Source organism: Electrona antarctica (assembly GCF_951216825.1).
Source record: "Electrona antarctica genome assembly, chromosome: 14".
Lineage (NCBI taxonomy): Eukaryota > Metazoa > Chordata > Actinopteri > Myctophiformes > Myctophidae > Electrona > Electrona antarctica.
This window is the reverse complement of record NC_136795.1, coordinates 3,780,736-3,803,584: the sequence shown is the minus strand read 5'-3', so window position 1 is coordinate 3,803,584 and position 22,849 is coordinate 3,780,736. Positions and strand designations below refer to the sequence as shown.

The following is a 22,849-nucleotide window of genomic DNA, read 5'->3' as shown; positions in this document are numbered from 1 at the left end:
CACATGATTCTGGTGCTGTAAGGTCACAGTATGCATCCTGTGCACATGATTCTGGTGCTGTAAGGTCACAGTATGCATCCTGTACACATGATTCTGGTGCTGTAAGGTCACAGTATGCATCCTGTGCACATGATTCTGGTGCTGTAAGGTCACAGTATGCATCCTGTACACATGATTCTGGTGTTGTAAGGTCACAGTATGCATCCTGTGCACATGATTCTGGTGCTGTAAGGTCACAGTATGCATCCTGTACACATGATTCTGGTGCTGTAAGGTCACAGTATGCATCCTGTGCACATGATTCTGGTGCTGTAAGGTCACAGTATGCATCCTGTACACATGATTCTGGTGCTGTAAGGTCACAGTATGCATCCTGTGCACATGATTCTGGTGCTGTAAGGTCACAGTATGCATCCTGTACACATGATTCTGGTGTTGTAAGGTCACAGTATGCATCCTGTACACATGATTCTGGTGCTGTAAGGTCACAGTATGCATCCTGTGCACATGATTCTGGTGCTGTAAGGTCACAGTATGCATCCTGTGCACATGATTCTGGTGCTGTAAGGTCACAGTATGCATCCTGTGCACATGATTCTGGTGCTGTAAGGTCACAGTATGCATCCTGTGCACATGATTCTGGTGCTGTAAGGTCACAGTATGCATCCTGTACACATGATTCTGGTGCTGTAAGGTCACAGTATGCATCTTGTGCACATGATTCTGGTGCTGTAAGGTCACAGTATGCATCTTGTGCACATGATTCTGGTGCTGTAAGGTCACAGTATGCATCCTGTACACATGATTCTGGTGCTGTAAGGTCACAGTATGCATCCTGTGCACATGATTCTGGTGCTGTAAGGTCACAGTATGCATCCTGTGCACATGATTCTGGTGCTGTAAGGTCACAGTATGCATCCTGTGCACATGATTCTGGTGTTGTAAGGTCACAGTATGCATCTTGTGCACATGATTCTGGTGTTGTAAGGTCACAGTATGCATCCTGTGCACATGATTCTGGTGCTGTAAGGTCACAGTATGCATCCTGTGCACATGATTCTGGTGCTGTAAGGTCACAGTATGCATCCTGTGCACATGATTCTGGTGCTGTAAGGTCACAGTATGCATCCTGTGCACATGATTCTGTTGCTGTAAGGTCACAGTATGCATCTTGTGCACATGATTCTGGTGCTGTAAGGTCACAGTATGCATCCTGTGCACATGATTCTGGTGTTGTAAGGTCACAGTATGCAACTTGTGCACATGATTCTGGTGTTGTAAGGTCACACTATGCAACTTGTGCACATGATTCTGGTGCTGTAAGGTCACAGTATGCATCTTGTGCACATGATTCTGGTGTTGTAAGGTCACAGTATGCATCCTGTGCACATGATTCTGGTGCTGTAAGGTCACAGTATGCATCTCGTGCACATGATTCTGGTGCTGTAAGGTCACAGTATGCATCTTGTGCACATGATTCTGGTGCTGTAAGGTCACAGTATGCATCCTGTGCACATGATTCTGGTGCTGTAAGGTCACAGTATGCATCTTGTGCACATGATTCTGGTGCTGTAAGGTCACAGTATGCATCTTGTGCACATGATTCTGGTGCTGTAAGGTCACAGTATGCATCTTGTACACATGATTCTGGTGCTGTAAGGTCACAGTATGCATCCTGTGCACATGATTCTGGTGCTGTAAGGTCACAGTATGCATCTTGTGCACATGATTCTGGTGCTGTAAGGTCACAGTATGCATCTTGTGCACATGATTCTGGTGCTGTAAGGTCACAGTATGCATCTTGTGCACATGATTCTGGTGTTGTAAGGTCACAGTATGCATGTTGTGCACATGATTCTGGTGTTGTAAGGTCACAGTATGCATCTTGTGCACATGATTCTGGTGCTGTAAGGTCACAGTATGCATCCTGTGCACATGATTCTGGTGTTGTAAGGTCACAGTATGCATCTTGTGCACATGATTCTGGTGCTGTAAGGTCACAGTATGCATCTTGTGCACATGATTCTGGTGCTGTAAGGTCACAGTATGCATCTTGTGCACATGATTCTGGTGCTGTAAGGTCACAGTATGCATGTTGTGCACATGATTCTGGTGTTGTAAGGTCACAGTATGCATCCTGTGCACATGATTCTGGTGCTGTAAGGTCACAGTATGCATCTTGTGCACATGATTCTGGTGCTGTAAGGTCACAGTATGCATCCTGTACACATGATTCTGGTGCTGTAAGGTCACAGTATGCATCTTGTGCACATGATTCTGGTGCTGTAAGGTCACAGTATGCATCTTGTGCACATGATTCTGGTGCTGTAAGGTCACAGTATGCATCTTGTGCACATGATTCTGGTGCTGTAAGGTCACAGTATGCATCTTGTGCACATGATTCTGGTGCTGTAAGGTCATAGTATGCATGTTGTGCACATGATTCTGGTGTTGTAAGGTCACAGTATGCATCTTGTGCACATGATTCTGGTGCTGTAAGGTCACAGTATGCATCCTGTACACATGATTCTGGTGCTGTAAGGTCACAGTATGCATGTTGTGCACATGATTCTGGTGTTGTAAGGTCACAGTATGCATCTTGTGCACATGATTCTGGTGCTGTAAGGTCACAGTATGCATCCTGTACACATGATTCTGGTGCTGTAAGGTCACAGTATGCATCTTGTGCACATGATTCTGGTGCTGTAAGGTCACAGTATGCATCTTGTGCACATGATTCTGGTGCTGTAAGGTCACAGTATGCATCTTGTGCACATGATTCTGGTGCTGTAAGGTCACAGTATGCATCTTGTGCACATGATTCTGGTGCTGTAAGGTCACAGTATCCATGTTGTGCACATGATTCTGGTGTTGTAAGGTCACAGTATGCATCTTGTGCACATGATTCTGGTGCTGTAAGGTCACAGTATGCATCCTGTACACATGATTCTGGTGCTGTAAGGTCACAGTATGCATCTTGTGCACATGATTCTGGTGCTGTAAGGTCACAGTATGCATCTTGTGCACATGATTCTGGTGCTGTAATGTCACAGTATGCATGTTGTGCACATGATTGTGGTGCTGTAAGGTCACAGTATGCATCTTGTGCACATGATTCTGGTGCTGTAAGGTCACAGTATCCATGTTGTGCACATGATTCTGGTGTTGTAAGGTCACAGTATGCATCTTGTGCACATGATTCTGGTGCTGTAAGGTCACAGTATGCATCCTGTACACATGATTCTGGTGCTGTAAGGTCACAGTATGCATCTTGTGCACATGATTCTGGTGCTGTAAGGTCACAGTATGCATCTTGTGCACATGATTCTGGTGCTGTAATGTCACAGTATGCATGTTGTGCACATGATTGTGGTGCTGTAAGGTCACAGTATGCATCTTGTGCACATGATTCTGGTTCTGTAAGGTCACAGTATGCATCTTGTGCACATGATTCTGGTGCTGTAAGGTCACAGTATGCATCCTGTACACATGATTCTGGTGTTGTAAGGTCACAGTATGCATCCTGTACACATGATTCTGGTGTTGTAAGGTCACAGTATGCATCCTGTACACATGATTCTGGTGCTGTAAGGTCACAGTATGCATCCTGTACACATGATTCTGGTGTTGTAAGGTCACAGTATGCATCCTGTGCACATGATTCTGGTGTTGTAAGGTCACAGTATGGATCTTGTGCACATGATTCTGTTGCTGTAATATAAGGTCACACTGCAGATATGAGTCTGACTATGTATGCTTAAAGGGGCATTCCACTCATTTTCAACATTTTACTATGTCATTAATATAGCTTAGAGCTGTTGTGTGGAAATAATAAAGTCCCCCCCATTCTGTGTTTCCTAGAACTGGAGGTCTGGAAAAAAAACATTAACATGGTGAAACACATCTTGATGATGTCATCAAGATGTGTTTCACCATGTTAATGGTTTTTTTCATAATTACAGTTCTGGGGGGGGATCTTTTATTATTTCCACACAACAGCTCTAAGCTATATTAATGACATAGTAAAATGTTGAAAATGAGTGGAATTCTCGTTTAATGAAAGAGTTCCATTCAACATGTTGTGGTGTGTCTTTGTGTGAAAGACTGCCGCTAATGCCCGATTTATACTTTGTTGTACAATAAATAGCTGATCTATTAGCTCACATGATACTGACCATGATAGACATGATACTGACCATAGCATCCGGTCTGTCGCTAAATGTGCTCCGCTGCTATAAAACCGCTGGGCGCTATGATTTAATGGATTAAATAACCCCGGGCGATTAGAGTGTTAATACAATCTCCAATCAACCATGAAGTGTACCATCACAGGTCAAACGTGGCCAGACGTAGTAAAGGTCACTGACCTCGCAGCCTGTAGGCTCCTTCCCTGAACAGACTAGTAAAGGTCACACTGACCTTGCAGCCTGTAGGCTACGTCTCTGAACAGACTAGTAAAGGTCACACTGACCTTGCAGGCTGTAGGCTACGTCTCTGAACAGACGTAGTAAAGGTCACACTGACCTTGCAGGCTGTAGGCTCCGTCTCTGAACTGCAGGGTAAAGTAGTCGTAGGTGGAGCGGTTGGAGTCCAGCGTGCCAGTCACCTTCCTGCAGCCGATGAAGCCGTGATCCCCGCGCAGCACAATGATTGGACGGTTAATCAGCTTCATGATGTACTCCTCGGACTCACCTGGACAGAATTAGCAGAAAAGGTCAAGGCGTTAACACCCTGAGCGGCATAAACGGAGTTCTCCGTCCTACCAGATAGTAACGCCCAGCACTCAGGACGGAGATTAATAAAAGGACGGAGATTTATCAAAACCGATCGCATGGCCCCACAAGACTGGGAGCGTCTGTTGGGCAACATTCAATGTCATTTCCGGTTGGGAGGTCATCCAAAATATTCCCCCCCCATTTTAACGGATCAGATCGAAAATCTTAAAACGTGAATGACTCTTGATCTAAATGTTTTAGACGGGCATCGCTAGTCGCGTTAGAATTAATCATACCTTCCGCTGTTGTCGATCGCCTCGGGGGTGTTTTGGCTACATCTAGCTACTTCCCAAAATGCCGCGGAGCCACCTTGAAATAGGTCCTGAAGAAACACATCACTGGGCGTCCTGATTTAATGGTTACAAATACCCCCGGGCGTTCGGGGTGTTAAGAGAGAGACAAAATGCACTCCTGTGACACGGCATTATTAAATAGACTTGTTGTTCAAAGAACTGCCATACCTCTGCACACCATTAGTGACTATGCTATATTCAGCAGTGACTCGACTGCATTTTCAACATGTATTTTCGGTCAAATTGTCATTGAAACCTCATCACCAACAAGAAACCCCCCAAAAAAACCAAACAAGACAGATATTAAAGCTGCTATAAGCAATAATGTCATGTCATGTTTTAATTACCTTATTTTTTATTTTGGTATTCAGATGGGTAATGGGTAGAACGCTCCCAAAGATTTTTGTCTCCGACACATCTAGGGGCCTCAATCTGCCTAGGAACATCTTTGAATGTAGATTGCGGCCCCTAGATGTGTCACAGAGACCCCACTTAGAATAAACCTAAACCAGAAACCTAACCTAGTAATTTTAGTAATTCTAGTAAGACAAGTATTTTAGCAACTTGGTCTTCGTAGCAATTTTGATTTAAGCTCAGTCTTTGAACAATCCATTGAACTTTAGGCCTGCCTAGGCTACTTAGTCTACTTAGACTCTTCAACAAAGATGGCAAAAACAAACATTCTTTGTTCTGTACTTATACATACAATTGTATAGTACAAAACACTGAAGTCGTTAAACCAGAAACCTATAACGCTAACCCTAAACCCTAAGGTAAGTGGGGAACATAGAACCTGGGGAACATAGAACCTGGGGAACATAGAACCTGGAGAACATAGAACCTGGGAAACATAGGGATGACATCGTTCTACCCATTGCTGGCTGTCTGAATACAAAAGATATTAATAAAAGAAAAGGTCATTAAAAGTTTGGCATATTATTGCTTATGGCTCAGCCAAAAGCGCACTGACCTGCAGCGTCGATGGTAGCGGCTAGCTGGCCGTTCTTCTTGGCAGCCACGTATTTCCCGTTCGCGGCACGCAGTGTCAGCCTGTTCCCACGCCACTCAATGTCAAAGTAGCAATTAGTCGACCTAGACAAGACAGAGAGAGACACACAGAGATGAGACACGAGAGAGAGGTTAGAGTGATGATTTGATTTATATATTGAAGTTACTCGCTGGCCTGAAGGCCTGCATGTCTCCCCCCCCCCCCCCCCCTCACACACACAGAGTTAGTGTTGAAGTGTCCTTGAGCAAGACACTGAACCCCTAATTGCTCCTGATGTGCTGGTTGGTGCCTTGCATGGTTTCCGTCGCCATTGGCGTATGAATGTGTGTGTGAATGGGTGAATGTAATGGCGCTATATAAATGACACACACACACACACACACACACACACACACACACACACACACACACACACACACACACACACACACACACACACACACACACACACACACACACACACACACACACACACACACACACACACACACACACACACACACACACACACACACACACACACACACACACACAGAGAGAGAGAGCTCACTGGTCAACCCACTGGTCCCTTTCATCCAGGGCTTAACTAAATGTGAAGTAATTGGATAGGTAGGCTTTAAGCTTTAATGGACAATGCATTAGTTTCACTTGTGAACTTTGATAAAAGGTGTAGTTAAGCGTCCTGTTGAAATCCTCTCGTGTCAAAAGGAGTGTAGCGTTTCTCCAGAACAGGGTGTTTTGTTCTCGGCCATCATGGCAAGCGGGCGGGGATTGTGGTGGCGTGTCAGGATTCTGCAACAGTTCTGCAACCCATTCATTATTCACGGCTCACTTTCCTTTTCATAACATGGTCACACAAGGACGTATGAAAAAGGTGCTTTCCTCAAATTGTTGCTCCACAAAGCATATTTACAGAGAGAGAAATGGAGAGGACAAAATCAAAGACCCCCCCCCCCCCACCAGAGCGAGGGGGAGGGGGAACCATGTGCTGCTGTCCATAACAGAACCAAACTGATTAACAATTCAAGAATGTGGTCAGCCGGACGTCCAGTTCCTCCTCTGCACCACATTCTGCACCACATTCTGCGACTCTGGCTTCCCCCTGCCTGCGTGAACCCATTTTGACCTGGGAACGATTCTACAGATGTCTTCTAAATCATGACAGTTTTCTGAATAACCCTATGTTTCTGTCAGTGGTGTTCAACCTTTTTCATGTCAAGGACCCCCAGAATTATCTGTATTTGGCCACAGACCCCCCCCCCTCCATCTGAAAATATGTTGTTCCAGGGACCCGCCAGAAGCAAAGATTTGAGTTAAAAACGTTGGCTCTGATTCAAAGATTTGCGCCACATTTTCACGATTTTTCAAAGATAGCAGACCTATTTTTCAATAGCTAAAGTATAACATAATGCTATAAACACCAACAGGGGCTCCCGCCCAGAATGGGTTAAGGACGGGGGAGGGGGGAACCAAGCAGGAAGGAGGAATGGGCTCCAGATTAACTCCAAGAGATGCTTCCAGGTGTCATAATAGTGGTGTTACCGTTATTATATTTTCGATACAGATGGAGTGCCGTGATCTTTGTACTATTTCGGTTTCGTATGAGTCTATGGAGGCAACATTACTAATAGACTAATAGGTCGTGTGGTGTAGAATATTCAAATATATCTTCCCTGTGTATTTTTGGTTCTTCCTGAAAGCCCTTTGAGTCAAAAGGCCAAATCGGAAATACACCATTTTTGTGCCATCATAACCTCCCACATTATCATACAACACAACACAGTTGTGTGTCGGTAATGCCAAGTTGAAAACCTTAGCACCAGTTAATTAACTGGTGGGTGTGGCCACATAAAAACATAATTTTAACACTTTCTGTACACCTTTTTTTTTATTTATTTTTTTACTCTTCCTCCTAGTATAATCATAGTACATTGTATGTTTTAGGGGGGGGGGGGGGGGGGGGGGGGGGGGGGGGGGGTTGTCACAGGACTCCATACCCATTTTGGGCGGGACCCCTTTTGGTGTTTTAAGTCATTATGTTTTACTTTAGCTGTTGAAAAATAGCAGATCTACAAGCAGATCTATGAGCTTGATCTTGAAAACTGTCAGGATTTAGAAGACATTTTTTAATTTCGACTAAATGGATTAAAGGACAGGTAAGCACTAATGAATTTAGTCTACACCTCTTACCTACAAGATGGGTATGCACTGATTACACCTCTTACCTACAAGATGGGTATCTGCACTGATGAATATAGAGCGTCGTTGTCCCGCCCCCTTTCATGACGACGCCAGGCCCAGGAAATGAATCCCAATGCATTTTTCCCATAGACATTTCAAAAAGTATCAAACAAATAATTACAAAGAAGAAAAACAACAAAAAAGTGTTGTAACCTGCCGTTTTTTTCTACTTTCTAATTCTTTGTTTGGCCCAAAACATTGTGTTTATTGTCATGATTTGTCACGACAAGAGTTGGCTTTGTCCGCGGCGTAAACGTCTTTAAATAAATACTTTCTGAAAAGTCTATGAGGAAAATGAACGGGGATTTTTTTCCCGGGTCTCTCGAGGGGGCGGGACTGCGACGCTCTATAGTATACCTCCTACAGGACAGGTGAGCACTGATTAATTCATGTAGTCCAGACTGTGGGTCGGGACCTATTTGTGGGTCATGGACACATTTGTTTATGGGTCACGAGTATATATCGCCATTCTCGTTTCCAACATGAAAAATAAATAGAATCCTGGTCTCTAAACTGCCTCCCCCTGGCCAGCCTGATGGAGGGGAAAGAAACTGGTCAGAATAACGTGTTCCTTCCACGCGCTACGTTCGGCCGGGGAAACTCTCCCCCTGTTACAGAGTCAAATAAAAACATTTTACTCATAATATCGAGAGGGCGGAAAGGAGGATGTTCTCTAAAACGTCAACTCTCTAGCAGCAACTCGCACGCATTCATGTTTGTCTGGGGTCTCGCGGGGAGGCTTCCAGGGGCACAGGGTTAAAGGTCAGAGGTTAACATCACACACACTCTGGTCTGGACCAGAACCCTAGCTTCACTGGTCATAAAAAGGCACACGCCACATCCGTTCAGAAAGCTCAACCGTCCTCCACAGACTGCCAATATGCCACAGCCATCATCACAGTACACACACACACACACACTCTACAACTAGTCGGGTCGCGAGGGCAACAGCTCCACCAGAGTGCTCCAGACTTCCCTCTCCAGAGCAACATTAGTAACTTCCTCCTGGGGGATTCAGAGACGTTCCAAGGCCAGTGAGTCTTTGTGTTTCCTCCAACTGCGCCTTGGTCTGCCCCGGGGTCTCCTCCCAGTGGGACGTGATCCTTGGTCTGCCCCTGGGGGGTCTCCTCCCAGTGGGATGTGATCCTTGGTCTGCCCCTGGGGGGTCTCCTCCCAGTGGGACGTGATCCTTGGTCTGCCCCGGGGGGGTCTCCTCCCAGTGGGACGTGCGTCGAGGACCTCCATAGGGAGACGCCCGAGAAGCATCCTAACCAGATGCCCGAACCACCTAAGCTGGCTCCTTTCCAAGCGAAGGAGCAGCGGTTCTACTCCGAGTCCACCTCCATGACAAGGAGCAGCGGTTCTACTCCGAGTCCACCTCCATGACAAGGAGCAGCGGTTCTACTCCGAGTCCTCACCTCCATGACAAGGAGCAGCGGTTCTACTCCGAGCAGAGTCCACCTCCATGACAAGGAGCAGCGGTTCTACTCAGAGTCCACCTCCATGACAAGGAGCAGCGGTTCTACTCAGAGTCCACCTCCATGACAAGGAGCAGCGGTTCTACTCAGAGTCCACCTCCATGACAAGGAGCAGCGGTTCTACTCAGAGTCCACCTCCATGACAAGGAGCAGCGGTTCTACTCAGAGTCCACCTCCATGACAAGGAGCAGTGGTTCTACTCAGAGTCCACCTCCATGACAAGGAGCAGCGGTTCTACTCCGAGTCCTCACCTCCATGACAAGGAGCAGCGGTTCTACTCCGAGTCCACCTCCATGACAAGGAGCAGCGGTTCTACTCCGAGTCCACCTCCATGACAAGGAGCAGCGGTTCTACTCAGAGTCCACCTCCATGACAAGGAGCAGCGGTTCTACTCCGAGTCCTCACCTCCATGACAAGGAGCAGCGGTTCTACTCAGAGTCCTCACCTCCATGACAAGGAGCAGCGGTTCTACTAGAGTCCTCACCTCCATGACAAGGAGCAGCGGTTCTACTCCGAGTCCTCACCTCCATGACAAGGAGCAGCGGTTCTACTCAGAGTCCTCACCTCCATGACAAGGAGCAGCGGTTCTACTCAGAGTCCTCACCTCCATGACAAGGAGCAGCGGTTCTACTCAGAGTCCACCTCCATGACAAGGAGCAGCGGTTCTACTCAGAGTCCTCACCTCCATGACAAGGAGCAGCGGTTCTACTCAGAGTCCACCTCCATGACAAGGAGCAGCGGTTCTACTCAGAGTCCACCTCCATGACAAGGAGCAGCGGTTCTACTCAGAGTCCACCTCCATGACGAGCAGCGGTTCTACTCAGAGTCCACCTCCATGACAAGGAGCAGCGGTTCTACTCCGAGTCCACCTCCATGACAAGGAGCAGCGGTTCTACTCCGAGTCCACCTCCATGACAAGGAGCAGCGGTTCTACTCAGAGTCCACCTCCATGACAAGGAGCAGCGGTTCTACTCCGAGTCCACCTCCATGACAAGGAGCAGCGGTTCTACTCAAAGTCCACCTCCATGACAAGGAGCAGCGGTTCTACTCCGAGTCCTCACCTCCATGACAAGGAGCAGCGGTTCTACTCAGAGTCCACCTCCATGACAAGGAGCAGCGGTTCTACTCAGAGTCCACCTCCATGACAAGGAGCAGCGGTTCTACTCAGAGTCCACCTCCATGACAAGGAGCAGCGGTTCTACTCAGAGTCCACCTCCATGACAAGGAGCAGCGGTTCTACTCAGAGTCCACCTCCATGACAAGGAGCAGCGGTTCTACTCCGAGTCCACCTCCATGACAAGGAGCAGCGGTTCTACTCAAAGTCCACCTCCATGACAAGGAGCAGCGGTTCTACTCCGAGTCCTCACCTCCATGACAAGGAGCAGCGGTTCTACTCCGAGTCCACCTCCATGACAAGGAGCAGCGGTTCTACTCCGAGTCCACCTCCATGACAAGGAGCAGCGGTTCTACTCAGAGTCCACCTCCATGACAAGGAGCAGCGGTTCTACTCCGAGTCCACCTCCATGACAAGGAGCAGCGGTTCTACTCAAAGTCCACCTCCATGACAAGGAGCAGCGGTTCTACTCCGAGTCCACCTCCATGACAAGGAGCAGCGGTTCTACTCAGAGTCCACCTCCATGACAAGGAGCAGCGGTTCTACTCAGAGTCCACCTCCATGACAAGGAGCAGCGGTTCTACTCCGAGTCCACCTCCATGACAAGGAGCAGCGGTTCTACTCCGAGTCCACCTCCATGACAAGGAGCAGCGGTTCTACTCAAAGTCCACCTCCATGACAAGGAGCAGCGGTTCTACTCCGAGTCCTCACCTCCATGACAAGGAGCAGCGGTTCTACTCCGAGTCCACCTCCATGACAAGGAGCAGCGGTTCTACTCCGAGTCCACCTCCATGACAAGGAGCAGCGGTTCTACTCAGAGTCCACCTCCATGACAAGGAGCAGCGGTTCTACTCAAAGTCCACCTCCATGACAAGGAGCAGCGGTTCTACTCAAAGTCCACCTCCATGACAAGGAGCAGCGGTTCTACTCCGAGTCCACCTCCATGACAAGGAGCAGCGGTTCTACTCAGAGTCCACCTCCATGACAAGGAGCAGCGGTTCTACTCAGAGTCCACCTCCATGACAAGGAGCAGCGGTTCTACTCCGAGTCCTCACCTCCATGACAAGGAGCAGCGGTTCTACTCAGAGTCCACCTCCATGACAAGGAGCAGCGGTTCTACTCAGAGTCCACCTCCATGACAAGGAGCAGCGGTTCTACTCCGAGTCCACCTCCATGACAAGGAGCAGCGGTTCTACTCCGAGTCCACCTCCATGACAAGGAGCAGCGGTTCTACTCCGAGTCCACCTCCATGACAAGGAGCAGCGGTTCTACTCCGAGTCCACCTCCATGACAATCGAAAGTCCGATTCATGCTTTAGTCGTACAGTAACGGCAGTGTCGAAAATAGCCGACCTACAAACACTCAACAGCCAAGGCCCTGCACACTAGGCCCTGCACACTAGGCCCTGCACACTAGGCCCTGCACACTAGGCCCTGCACACTAGGCCCTGCACACTAGGCCCTGCACACTAGGCCCTGCACACTAGGCCCTGCACACTAGGCCCTGCACACTAGGCCCTGCATACTAGGCCCTGCATACTAGGCCCTGCACACTAGAGACCTGCATACTAGGCCCTGCATACTAGGCCCTGCATACTAGAGACCTGCATACTAGGCCCTGCATACTAGGCCCTGCATACTAGAGACCTGCATACTAGGCCCTGCATACTAGGCCCTGCATACTAGGCCCTGCATACTAGGCCCTGCATACTAGGCCCTGCATACTAGGCCCTGCACACTAGAGACCTGCATACTAGGCCCTGCATACTAGGCCCTGCATACTAGAGACCTGCATACTAGGCCCTGCATACTAGGCCCTGCATACTAGAGACCTGCATACTAGGCCCTGCATACTAGGCCCTGCATACTAGGCCCTGCATACTAGGCCCTGCATACTAGGCCCTGCATACTAGGCCCTGCATACTAGGCCCTGCATACTAGAGACCTGCATACTAGAGACCTGCATACTAGGCCCTGCATACTAGAGACCTGCATACTAGGCCCTGCATACTAGGCCCTGCATACTGGACCCTGCATACTGGGCCCTGCATACTGGGCCCTGCATACTGGGCCCTGCATACTGGGCCCTGCATACTGGGCCCTGGATACTGGGCCCTGCATACTGGGCCCTGGATACTGGGCCCTGCATACTGGGCCCTGCATACTGGGCCCTGCATACTAGAGACCTGCATACTAGACCCTGCATACTAGGCCCTGCATACTAGGCCCTGCATACTAGGCCCTGCATTCTAGAGACCAGCGGATGGCGGATTTAGCCGCGGTTAACCACAGTTTAGGGTCGGTTTAGGGTCAATGGAATATATTATTAATTAATATCGGATAAACCGCGGGTGAAATAATGCTGGAAATAAATTAATGGCATCAATCTATAGGTTTTATAACTTTTAAAACGGAAATAAATGAATGACATCCATCTATATTCTATAGGCTTATAATATTTTTTAAAAGGCACAAAATCTCGGCGTGCGTGCGTTAGTAGTATTTTAATATTTTCCATCAGGCACAAATTAGACGCCTATATTGGCTAAGAAGGACCACAACAACGAGTGGTCTGCTAGCTGCTAGGCTAACAGGCAGCTGAGAGTATGAAAGAAACTTACAACCAACTGAAACAGAAGGGAAGAATATAATTTTGGCGTGGGACTCGGTGCCATGGGACTGCATGGGAGGGCTGGATATATGCCACATGAAAAGACGTTCGTTGCGATGTGCGAACGTGAATGACTGAACGGACAACAGCCTTGTTGCCATGGAAATGGGAATATACAACCGTAACTTTGGTGAACTGTCGGCAGTGGTGAGTGACACAACTTATAAATAGCCGATCTACAAGCTCACAACGCGTCGCAGCGAGCCAGCGACGCGTTGCGAGCTTGTAGATTGGCTATCCCTGCAGCGGATTTCGGGTGGTTGTGGATATATAAATTGGATTAATTAGTTAATGCGGTCGGATAACGGGCGGATTATAAATATGCACACTCGGATTCGGGTGACAAAAAAGCTCATCCGCTGATCTCTACTGCATACATAACAGACGTCTTACCGTCATACACTCCATCCAGAACACTACGATCCTCCACGGCAGGTTTACTAGGCACAAAAGGAAAACAAAGAAACCACAAAAGAAAATAGGAGTAGGCTGCGTTCTCTTTTTATGCACCAAAATTATGGAATACAATTCCAGAGAGGCCAACTCCACCAACATTTTCAAACTAAAACTAAAAAACACACCTCTTTAGATTGGCCTTCTCCACCCTACCGTAGCACTTTATTGAGGCTTCCCCTGCTTTTATAAATATCTTAAATGCTTGACCTTCTCATGCATATTTTTATTTTGATGTCTGGGATTTTATGCATATTCATTGTCTTGTATTGTGTTTGATATGTTAACCTCTGACCTAACCGTAAAGCACTTGATGCATGTCCTGCCTGTGAAGCACTTTGAACTGCAACCCTGTATGAAAGGTGCTATATATATAAATAAAGCTTATTATTATTATTACTACAAGCTCACAACGCATGGCAGACGCAGCACATTGTAAACTTGTATATCTGCCATTTTCGGCGCGCGACACCATCGTGTGACGCAGCATAAATTTGACTTCACCAAAACCCAGTCATTCTCTCTCTCACACACACGATGATTGAGATCTAAGAGCTGTTTTAGTTGGTGTTGGGCTCTGCAAAGTACACACACCCTCTAATCACAGTCTGAGATCAGAGTCTGGTATGGAGTGTGTGTGTGTGTGTGTGTGTGTGTGTGTGTGTGTGTGTATGCGTGTGTGTACGTGAGTGGGGTCTTACTTGGTGGAGGCGGTGCACTGCAGTCCACCATTTGCAGTTAGGGTCCAGTATTTCCCGGCGGCCGTTCGGAACGCGCACTTCCTGTTTTCACGGCACATTTCCACCTGGAACACCTCCTGGTCCCCTTCCTCGTCCTGATTGGCTGACAGATCCATACCTGGGGGAGGAAGAGGAGGAGTCAAAACAGAACGGCGATGTGATGATTTGCCAAAAGAAATCAAGAAAATGAGCCAAAAAGTACATGTGAAGAAAGACCACAGATAGTCACGGCATCGTCGGAGCGGAACAGATGAGCAAACAAACAAACAAACATCGACATTCCAGACATCAGACACACACAACGGTCCAGATGCCGAGTCACACACACACACACACACACACACACACACACACACACACACACACACACACACACACACACACACACACACACACACACACACACACACACACACACACACACACACACACACACACACACACACCACCCCCCCCCCCCCCCCCCCCCCCCCCCCCTCTGGTCAGGATCAGACACACTAAATGAGCATCAGATGGCCAGGATTAAAAGGAGTCTTTTGCACGTGCGCACACACACGCACACACACACAGCTGTCATAAGCACAACCAAAAGTTCAAAGGTTTAATCCTCGCGGTGGACAGTGACAAACCACAGTCGTTGTGCAGACAAGCATCTCCGACACGGTGGCATCTATTCTACAATGCATACGTATATTGGAGATCTATCTTTAATTCATCGTCCAAGTGACTGTGTCTCTTCCCAACCGGTTCACCCCTATACAGATATTAAAATAGGGTGCATTTTGCATCCCAAAACGCAGTTTATAGTTAAGGGACGCAATAAAACTACTGCACTACTGTACTGTTTTTTATTCTAGTTTATTTTGCTAGCTTTACTTATAATAATCATTTCTTCTTCTGTTTTCTACATGAATATAACCACATTATAACAATATAAAATGAAATGGGAGTTAAATGCTGCAATTTGTAAAAATGGCAAAATATGACTCCTAACATCGTTTAAGTGGGACTCATAAAATGTCCCTGGGACTCATCTAAAAGACCATCCATGCATCCCGGGACTCATTACATTGAAAACCTATTTACATCACTGTACCCCTATATGGAACGAACATCACAGAACAACCGGTTCACCCTATCCTATATGTAACCAACATCACAGTGACTGTGTGTCTCTCTCCAACCGGTTCACCCTATCCTATATGTAACCAACATCACAGTGACTGTGTCTCTCTCCAACCGGTTCACCCTATCCTATATGTAACCAACATCACAGTGACTGTGTCTCTCTCCAACCGGTTCACCCTATCCTATATGTAACCAACATCACAGTGACTGTGTCTCTCTCCAACCGGTTCACCCTATCCTATATGTAACCAACATCACAGTGACTGTGTGTCTCTCTCCAACCGGTTCACCCTATCCTATATGTAACCAACATCACAGTGACTGTGTCTCTCTCCAACCGGTTCACCCCCTATCCTATATGTAACCAACATCACAGTGACTGTGTCTCTCTCTCCAACCGGTTCACCCTATCCTATATGTAACCAACATCACAGTGACTGTGTGTCTCTCTCCAACCGGTTCACCCTATCCTATATGTAACCAACATCACAGTGACTGTGTGTCTCTCTCCAACCGGTTCACCCTATCCTATATGTAACCAACATCACAGTGACTGTGTCTCTCCAACCGGTTCACCCTATCCTATATGTAACCAACATCACAGTGACTGTGTCTCTCTCCAACCGGTTCACCCTATCCTATATGTAACCAACATCACAGTGACTGTGTGTCTCTCTCCAACCGGTTCACCCTATCCTATATGTAACCAACATCACAGTGACTGTGTGTCTCTCTCTCCAACCGGTTCACCCTATCCTATATGTAACCAACATCACAGTGACTGTGTCTCGTTCCAACCGGTTCACCCTATCCTATACTGTATGTAACCAACATCACAGACCAAACATTAAAACTCCATTAGCAGCACTCGAGTGCAACAAAGAGGTAAACAAACACAGACGCATCAATAAGACAAATATATACTAGACAGACACGACACCACACACTCCATGCAGTACAATGCATGGTATTGTACAGTATGAGGTCATGGTCTGCTCTAGAATAGACCTATATAGCCTGGAGGGTTGGGCAGTTCAGACAGAGATGGACTGAGGGATGGAGTGGTGTGTAAATATGTGAAGAGGGAGGAGAGGGGGAGAGAGAGAGAGAGAGAGAGAGAGAGAGAGGGAGAACTCCCCAGTTTCATGCTTTTCTCTCTCTCTCTCGTACATTTGTGTCTCTCACCCTTTCCCATCTCTTTCAATCTATAGCTCATTTTCTTTCCTCTGCCTTGTGTCTTTAACCTGACTACGCCAGATGGGGCAGCAGAGAGTACAATGGGTTCCCCCCTCCTGCTCCCATCTGGGAACTCTCAGGCAGACTTGATGCCCGGCCACAAAACGGCCTGGCCAATCAGCAGCAGCTAGAGGCGGGATCAAGGCAGCACTGTGTATGTCTGTGGCAGCATCTGGCGGAGTCAGGTTATCGTGTCTTTTCCCCTGCATTTAATTTCTTGGGCTCAGTCTCCCTAGGAACAGCTATTCGAGTGATAATAGTCCTTACGATGGAGAAGAAGACCCGTTCAATTGTTTTTCCTAAAGGAAACCTTTTTGAGTGGTGCAACCACTCCAAGGAACAGCAATGTCCCTATGCCCCAACCTATGTCCATATGTCCTAACCTATGTCCCAACCTATGTCCATATGTCCTAACCTATGTCCCAACCTATGTCCATATGTCCTAACCTATGTCCCAACCTATGTCCATATGTCCTAACCTATGTCCCGATGTTTAGACTACCAATAGGGGGTGCTGTTGCACCACTCGCTTCAGACTGGTCTGTTTTTTTTGTTAATATATGTGAACATTAATATGAACAAACCATGTAACACATTCCATCCGTAGGACGTCTGGAAACGTCATAGGAATCCAATCGACAGATGCATTGGAAGTGTGTACACGTCCTAGCGCATCTTCAATGATACCAGGCAAGAGAAGAATATTCTGAATTTTTTCCTTTTTTTAATTTTTCAGTCGGACTGTCGGCCACCGTACGTACGCTTCACTCTACTAGCATATTAGCTTCCCGTTCACTTAGCTGTTAGCGCGGCAGAAAGAATGCCTCGTCTCTCCTAATCCAGGGCGCTCTCAGTGGTTTTGATCTGATGGATATACTAGCGCTTCATTTCTGCTCCTCATCCGCCTCTCGTTCAAAATATGAATGCTTTTTGGATTATGTATCGTATAAATAAAGTAAGGTTTCAGAGTAAAAGCGGCCATGTCTTTCCGGCACCCCAGAGCTCCTATTTTGAAGGAATCCCGGGAATGATTGTGTTAATTAATATGTTCGTATGAACATACTATGTTACATCAGTCTTTGTAAAGTTGTCAAGTGTGTTGCTTTAGTGCTTAGAAGGAAACAACAGAAATGTTTCCCAAAGCTGGACAAAGAGACATGAAGTGTTGCATCTTTTTTTATGAGTGCGTAATCACTTAAGTCTGACCTCAAGGCTATAATATGTTATGACATAACAAGCGTTACCTAAACTTCCTGTCCCCTAAAGAATCATTGCTCTCATTTTGCATTTTCATTTAAAAAGAAGAAAAAAAAAAAAGAAAACAGCCCTCTCCCGTTGAACGCCAACTGGAGCTCTGGCCTCCATGGACCGATTGAATTTCGGCAGAAATATGCAGGGCTACACACACACACACACACACACACACACATGTGCATAATGCCCTCCCCTTCCTCCCTCCCTCTTGTCTGCGTGCGCGTGCGCGTGCGCACGCACGCACGCACGCACGCACGCACGCACGCACGCACACGATTGAGCAGGAAAAATAACTGACCAAGATGAGAACCACATGGCAGCAATCGACCGCCTTGTGTACACATGAGGAAAAGAGAGAAAAGGAGCAAGAGAGGGAAGAGGGGACAGAAATGGGGGAACAGGGACAAGACAGAGGGAAGAGGGGACAGAAATGGGGGAACAGGGACAAGACAGAGGGAAGAGGGGACAGAAATGGGGGAACAGGGACAAGAGAGAGGGAAGAGGGGACAGAAATGGGGGAACAGGGACAAGACAGAGGGAGACAGAAAGGGAAGAGGGGACAGAGGGAGACAGAAACAGGGGAACAGAGGGAGACAGAAACAGGGGAACAGAGGGAGACAGAAACAGGGGAACAGGGGGACAACACAGTACACATGAAGACAGTCTACACAAATAAAATGGAATGGTAACAAACAATGAGGGCAAGAGTTAGAGAGAGATAATGACTTAAATAATTGAGAAAAAGAGGAAAGAGGGCATCGGGTCAGCTCTCGTGTTTCTACCCAGAGTGTTCGGGCCAGCTCTGGTGTTTCTGCCCAGAGTGTTCGGGCCAGCTCTGGTGTTTCTGCCCAGAGTGTTCGGGCCAGCTCTGGTGTTTCTGCCCAGAGTGTTCGGGCCAGCTCTGGTGTTTCTGTCCAGAGTGTTCGGGCCAGCTCTGGTGTTTCTGTCCAGAGTGTTCATCGGGCCAGCTCTGGTGTTTCTGCCCAGAGTGTTCATCGGGCCAGCTCTGGTGTTTCTGCCCAGAGTGTTCATCGGGCCAGCTCTGGTGTTTCTACCCAGAGTGTTCGGGCCAGCTCTGGTGTTTCTGCCCAGAGTGTTCGGGCCAGCTCTGGTGTTTCTGCCCAGAGTGTTCATCGGGCCAGCTCTGGTGTTTCTGCCCAGAGTGTTCATCGGGCCAGCTCTGGTGTTTCTGCCCAGAGTGTTCGGGCCAGCTCTGGTGTTTCTGTCCAGAGTGTTCGGGTCAGCTCTGGTGTTTCTGTCCAGAGTGCATCGGGCCAGCTCTGGTGTTTCTGCCCAGAGTGTTCATCGGGCCAGCTCTGGTGTTTCTGCCCAGAGTGTTCATCGGGCCAGCTCTGGTGTTTCTGCCCAGAGTGTTCGGGCCAGCTCTGGTGTTTCTGTCCAGAGTGTTCGGGTCAGCTCTGGTGTTTCTGTCCAGAGTGCATCGGGCCAGCTCTGGTGTTTCTGCCCAGAGGGCATCGGGCTCTGGTGTTTCTGCCCAGAGTGTTCGGGCCAGCTCTGGTGTTTCTGCCCAGAGTGTTCGGGCCAGCTCTGGTGTTTCTGCCCAGAGTGTTCATCGGGCCAGCTCTGGTGTTTCTGCCCAGAGTGTTCATCGGGTCAGCTCTGGTGTTTCTGCCCAGAGTGTTCGGGCCAGCTCTGGTGTTTCTGCCCAGAGTGTTCGGGTCAGCTCTGGTGTTTCTGCCCAGAGTGTTCATCGGGCCAGCTCTGGTGTTTCTGCCCAGAGTGTTCGGGCCAGCTCTGGTGTTTCTGCCCAGAGTGTTCCATCCGTTTGATGATCCCTGCTATAAGTCATGTCTATTAGAGTTCTCATCGGGCCCGAAATTTGAAGCCCGGCACGGCCCGGCACTAACTGGTTCAGCCCGAAGCTCGGCCCGACCCTAAAGATTTCCATAATGTTATGCCCGAAGCCCGATGAAGCCCGAAAAAAAAAAGAAAAAAAAGAACGCCACTTTAATGCATGGCCAGCGCAGCGGCGTGCGCCGTCAGTGGTTCAGTGTGTGTCTGTGTGAGAGTGAGAAAGGAGTTCAATGGACTTATCGCCGAAATAAAGGATTTATGTAGCTCACGTTAGACTGTTAATGTACCATTTCCATATCATTCTAATGGATTCCATTTCCAGTGGTGGTGACTGTGAGTAGCTCCCCTTAGTTTCCTCTGAAGTGAAGCAGCTATGTCCAAGACCCCAAAATCGTCCCCGTTGCGTTCGGTGTCCAAAAGAACAAACATAGCCTACAAAGTTTACAAACCATCCACGCACCCGCTCATGGCGTGTCTCGACAGCTTAGAGATCTGTTATTTTAAATCGGGCACATATAACGAGGAGCGCCGCCGCACTGAGGGACGGCGGTTATAATACTAATCATTTTGTAAATCAAATAGCCTGTAGCCTGCAGTGGACTGTAACATTGCGTGGTCATCATACACTACAGAATTATATGGAACGGTTGGTGACTATATGACGTTGATTAGCTGGCCTAATGATTAGGTTATTCATTTCATCGCAGCCAGCTGGGTTTAACGAGATGGCTCAGTGCAACTGTGCAACTGTTTTCGTCATGTTGCAGTCACACGATAGCTGAATCAGATATCGTGTGATAATCCGATTGATTTATAAAACATTTAGCATATGAACTGAAGCTCATTTGGTGCGCCGCAAACCAGAGGCCAGCCAGCGGTATAAACAACCACCCCACCGTTCACTTCTCTCTGCTCATGCCTGCGCACTGTGCGCAGTCAGTAATCCAAGCCCCCTGCCTCCACTCCTCCGTCTTCCTCCTGTCACAATTAAGTGAAGCCCTCTTTATAATAAATACATACTTGTAGGCAGTATAGCCTACACATTACACAAATAACGGAATTGCTATTTTTATTATAATAACATTCTTGAAAAAAGGAGAAAGAGAAAGAAAAAAGAAAAAATCACGGAAAATCACAGAGCCCGAGGCTCGGCCCAGCCCGACTAATTAGCATAATGTTTTGGGCCCGGCCCGGCCCGAAAATGTCGGGCCGGGTCGGGCCGGGCCGGGTTCGGGCAGAAAATGAGAACTCTAATGTCTATAACAACTGCTTCCTGTCTGGCTCACATTGCAGGTACAGCTTGTACAGTAGCACCTCTCAGAGACCCCCATTTATAATGAGAGAGAGACAGAGAGACAGAGAGAGAGACAGAGAGAGAGACAGAGACAGAGAGAGAGAGACAGAGAGAGAGACAGAGAGAGAGACAGAGAGACAGAGACAGAGAGAGAGAGAGAGAGACAGAGAGAGACAGAGAGAGACAGAGAGACAGAGAGAGACAGAGAGAGACAGAGAGATAGAGAGAGACAGAGAGAGACAGAGAGAGACAGAGAGAGAGACAGAGAGAGAGAGAGAGAGAGAGACAGAGAGAGAGAGACAGAGACAGAGAGAGAGACAGACAGAGAGACAGAGACAGAGAGAGAGACAGAGACAGAGAGAGACAGACAGCTTGTACAGTAGCACCTCTCAGAGACCCCATTTATAATGAGAGAGAGACAGAGAGACAGAGAGAGAGAGAGACAGGAGGGAGAGAGAAAGGAGGGAGAGGGATGTTAGGAGAGAATGGGGGGGAGGTGTCAGGAAGAGGAACGGAGTGAGCCAAAGAGAAGAGAAGACACACACACACACACACACACACACACACACACACACACACACACACACACACACACACACACACACACACACACACACACACACACACACACACACACACACACACACACACACACACACACACACACACACACACACACACACACACACACACACACACACACACACACACACACACACACACACGTTGCAAGGAGTTGCGTGGCGAATCATTGGCGTGGTGTGGACTCAAAAACTGACATAAGGAACAGACCACACAGATTTGCATCTTTGGATGTCATCTCTGTAAACTACAGTATTGTTTCCCTTGGATTCAGTGGACGGCTCTACATGTTGAAATGGACGGCCTGTCATTCAATCATTCATTTATAGGGCACAGAAATAATTAATAACCGAAGTTAATAAAGTTACTCTCGCGTATAATTAGAAAGAAGTTAATTAATACAGCTCAACATCACGACCAAATGCTACTGTATAAAAACTCTCCGAGGATATTATAAAAGCCATCAGAGCTTTATTGATTAAGGGTGTAATTGATTCCCTCCACTGTCCCACTACATCGGATTTGGAAATCAAATGGAATACTGGACATGGACACAGATTTCATCCATACTGGACCAGAGTTTTGCCTTTATTGATTGGTTACGAGGGTTCATCGGTCTTTTGGATTAATCATTGTTCTATACGTCGGAAAAGCTGGATTTCATCCAGCTGTTTCCTCATCAAATGGTAAGACTTGGCTATTTGTGTGTGGCGTTCATGTAATCAATATACAGTAGCCTAAATTATTACAAATTACCAGGACAAAAT

General features: G+C 47.6%; 1 protein-coding gene across 2 annotated transcripts in view; it reads right to left on the bottom strand.

Moving 5' to 3' along the window:
* The window catches only part of fscn1a (fascin actin-bundling protein 1a), a 44,091-nt gene that overhangs the window by 5,293 nt on the left and 15,949 nt on the right, over nucleotides 1-22,849 (bottom strand). For both annotated transcript variants that reach the window (XR_013791650.1, XM_079521708.1), the window contains exons 2-4: nucleotides 14,735-14,891; nucleotides 6,039-6,160; nucleotides 4,525-4,692 (exon numbers count right to left, since the gene is read on the bottom strand). Coding sequence is in view for 1 of the 2 variants with exons in the window: in XM_079521708.1 (XP_079377834.1) it covers nucleotides 4,525-4,692; nucleotides 6,039-6,160; nucleotides 14,735-14,891 (447 nt within the window). In the remaining variant the exon portion in view is untranslated. The remainder of the gene's footprint in view (nucleotides 1-4,524; nucleotides 4,693-6,038; nucleotides 6,161-14,734; nucleotides 14,892-22,849) is intronic.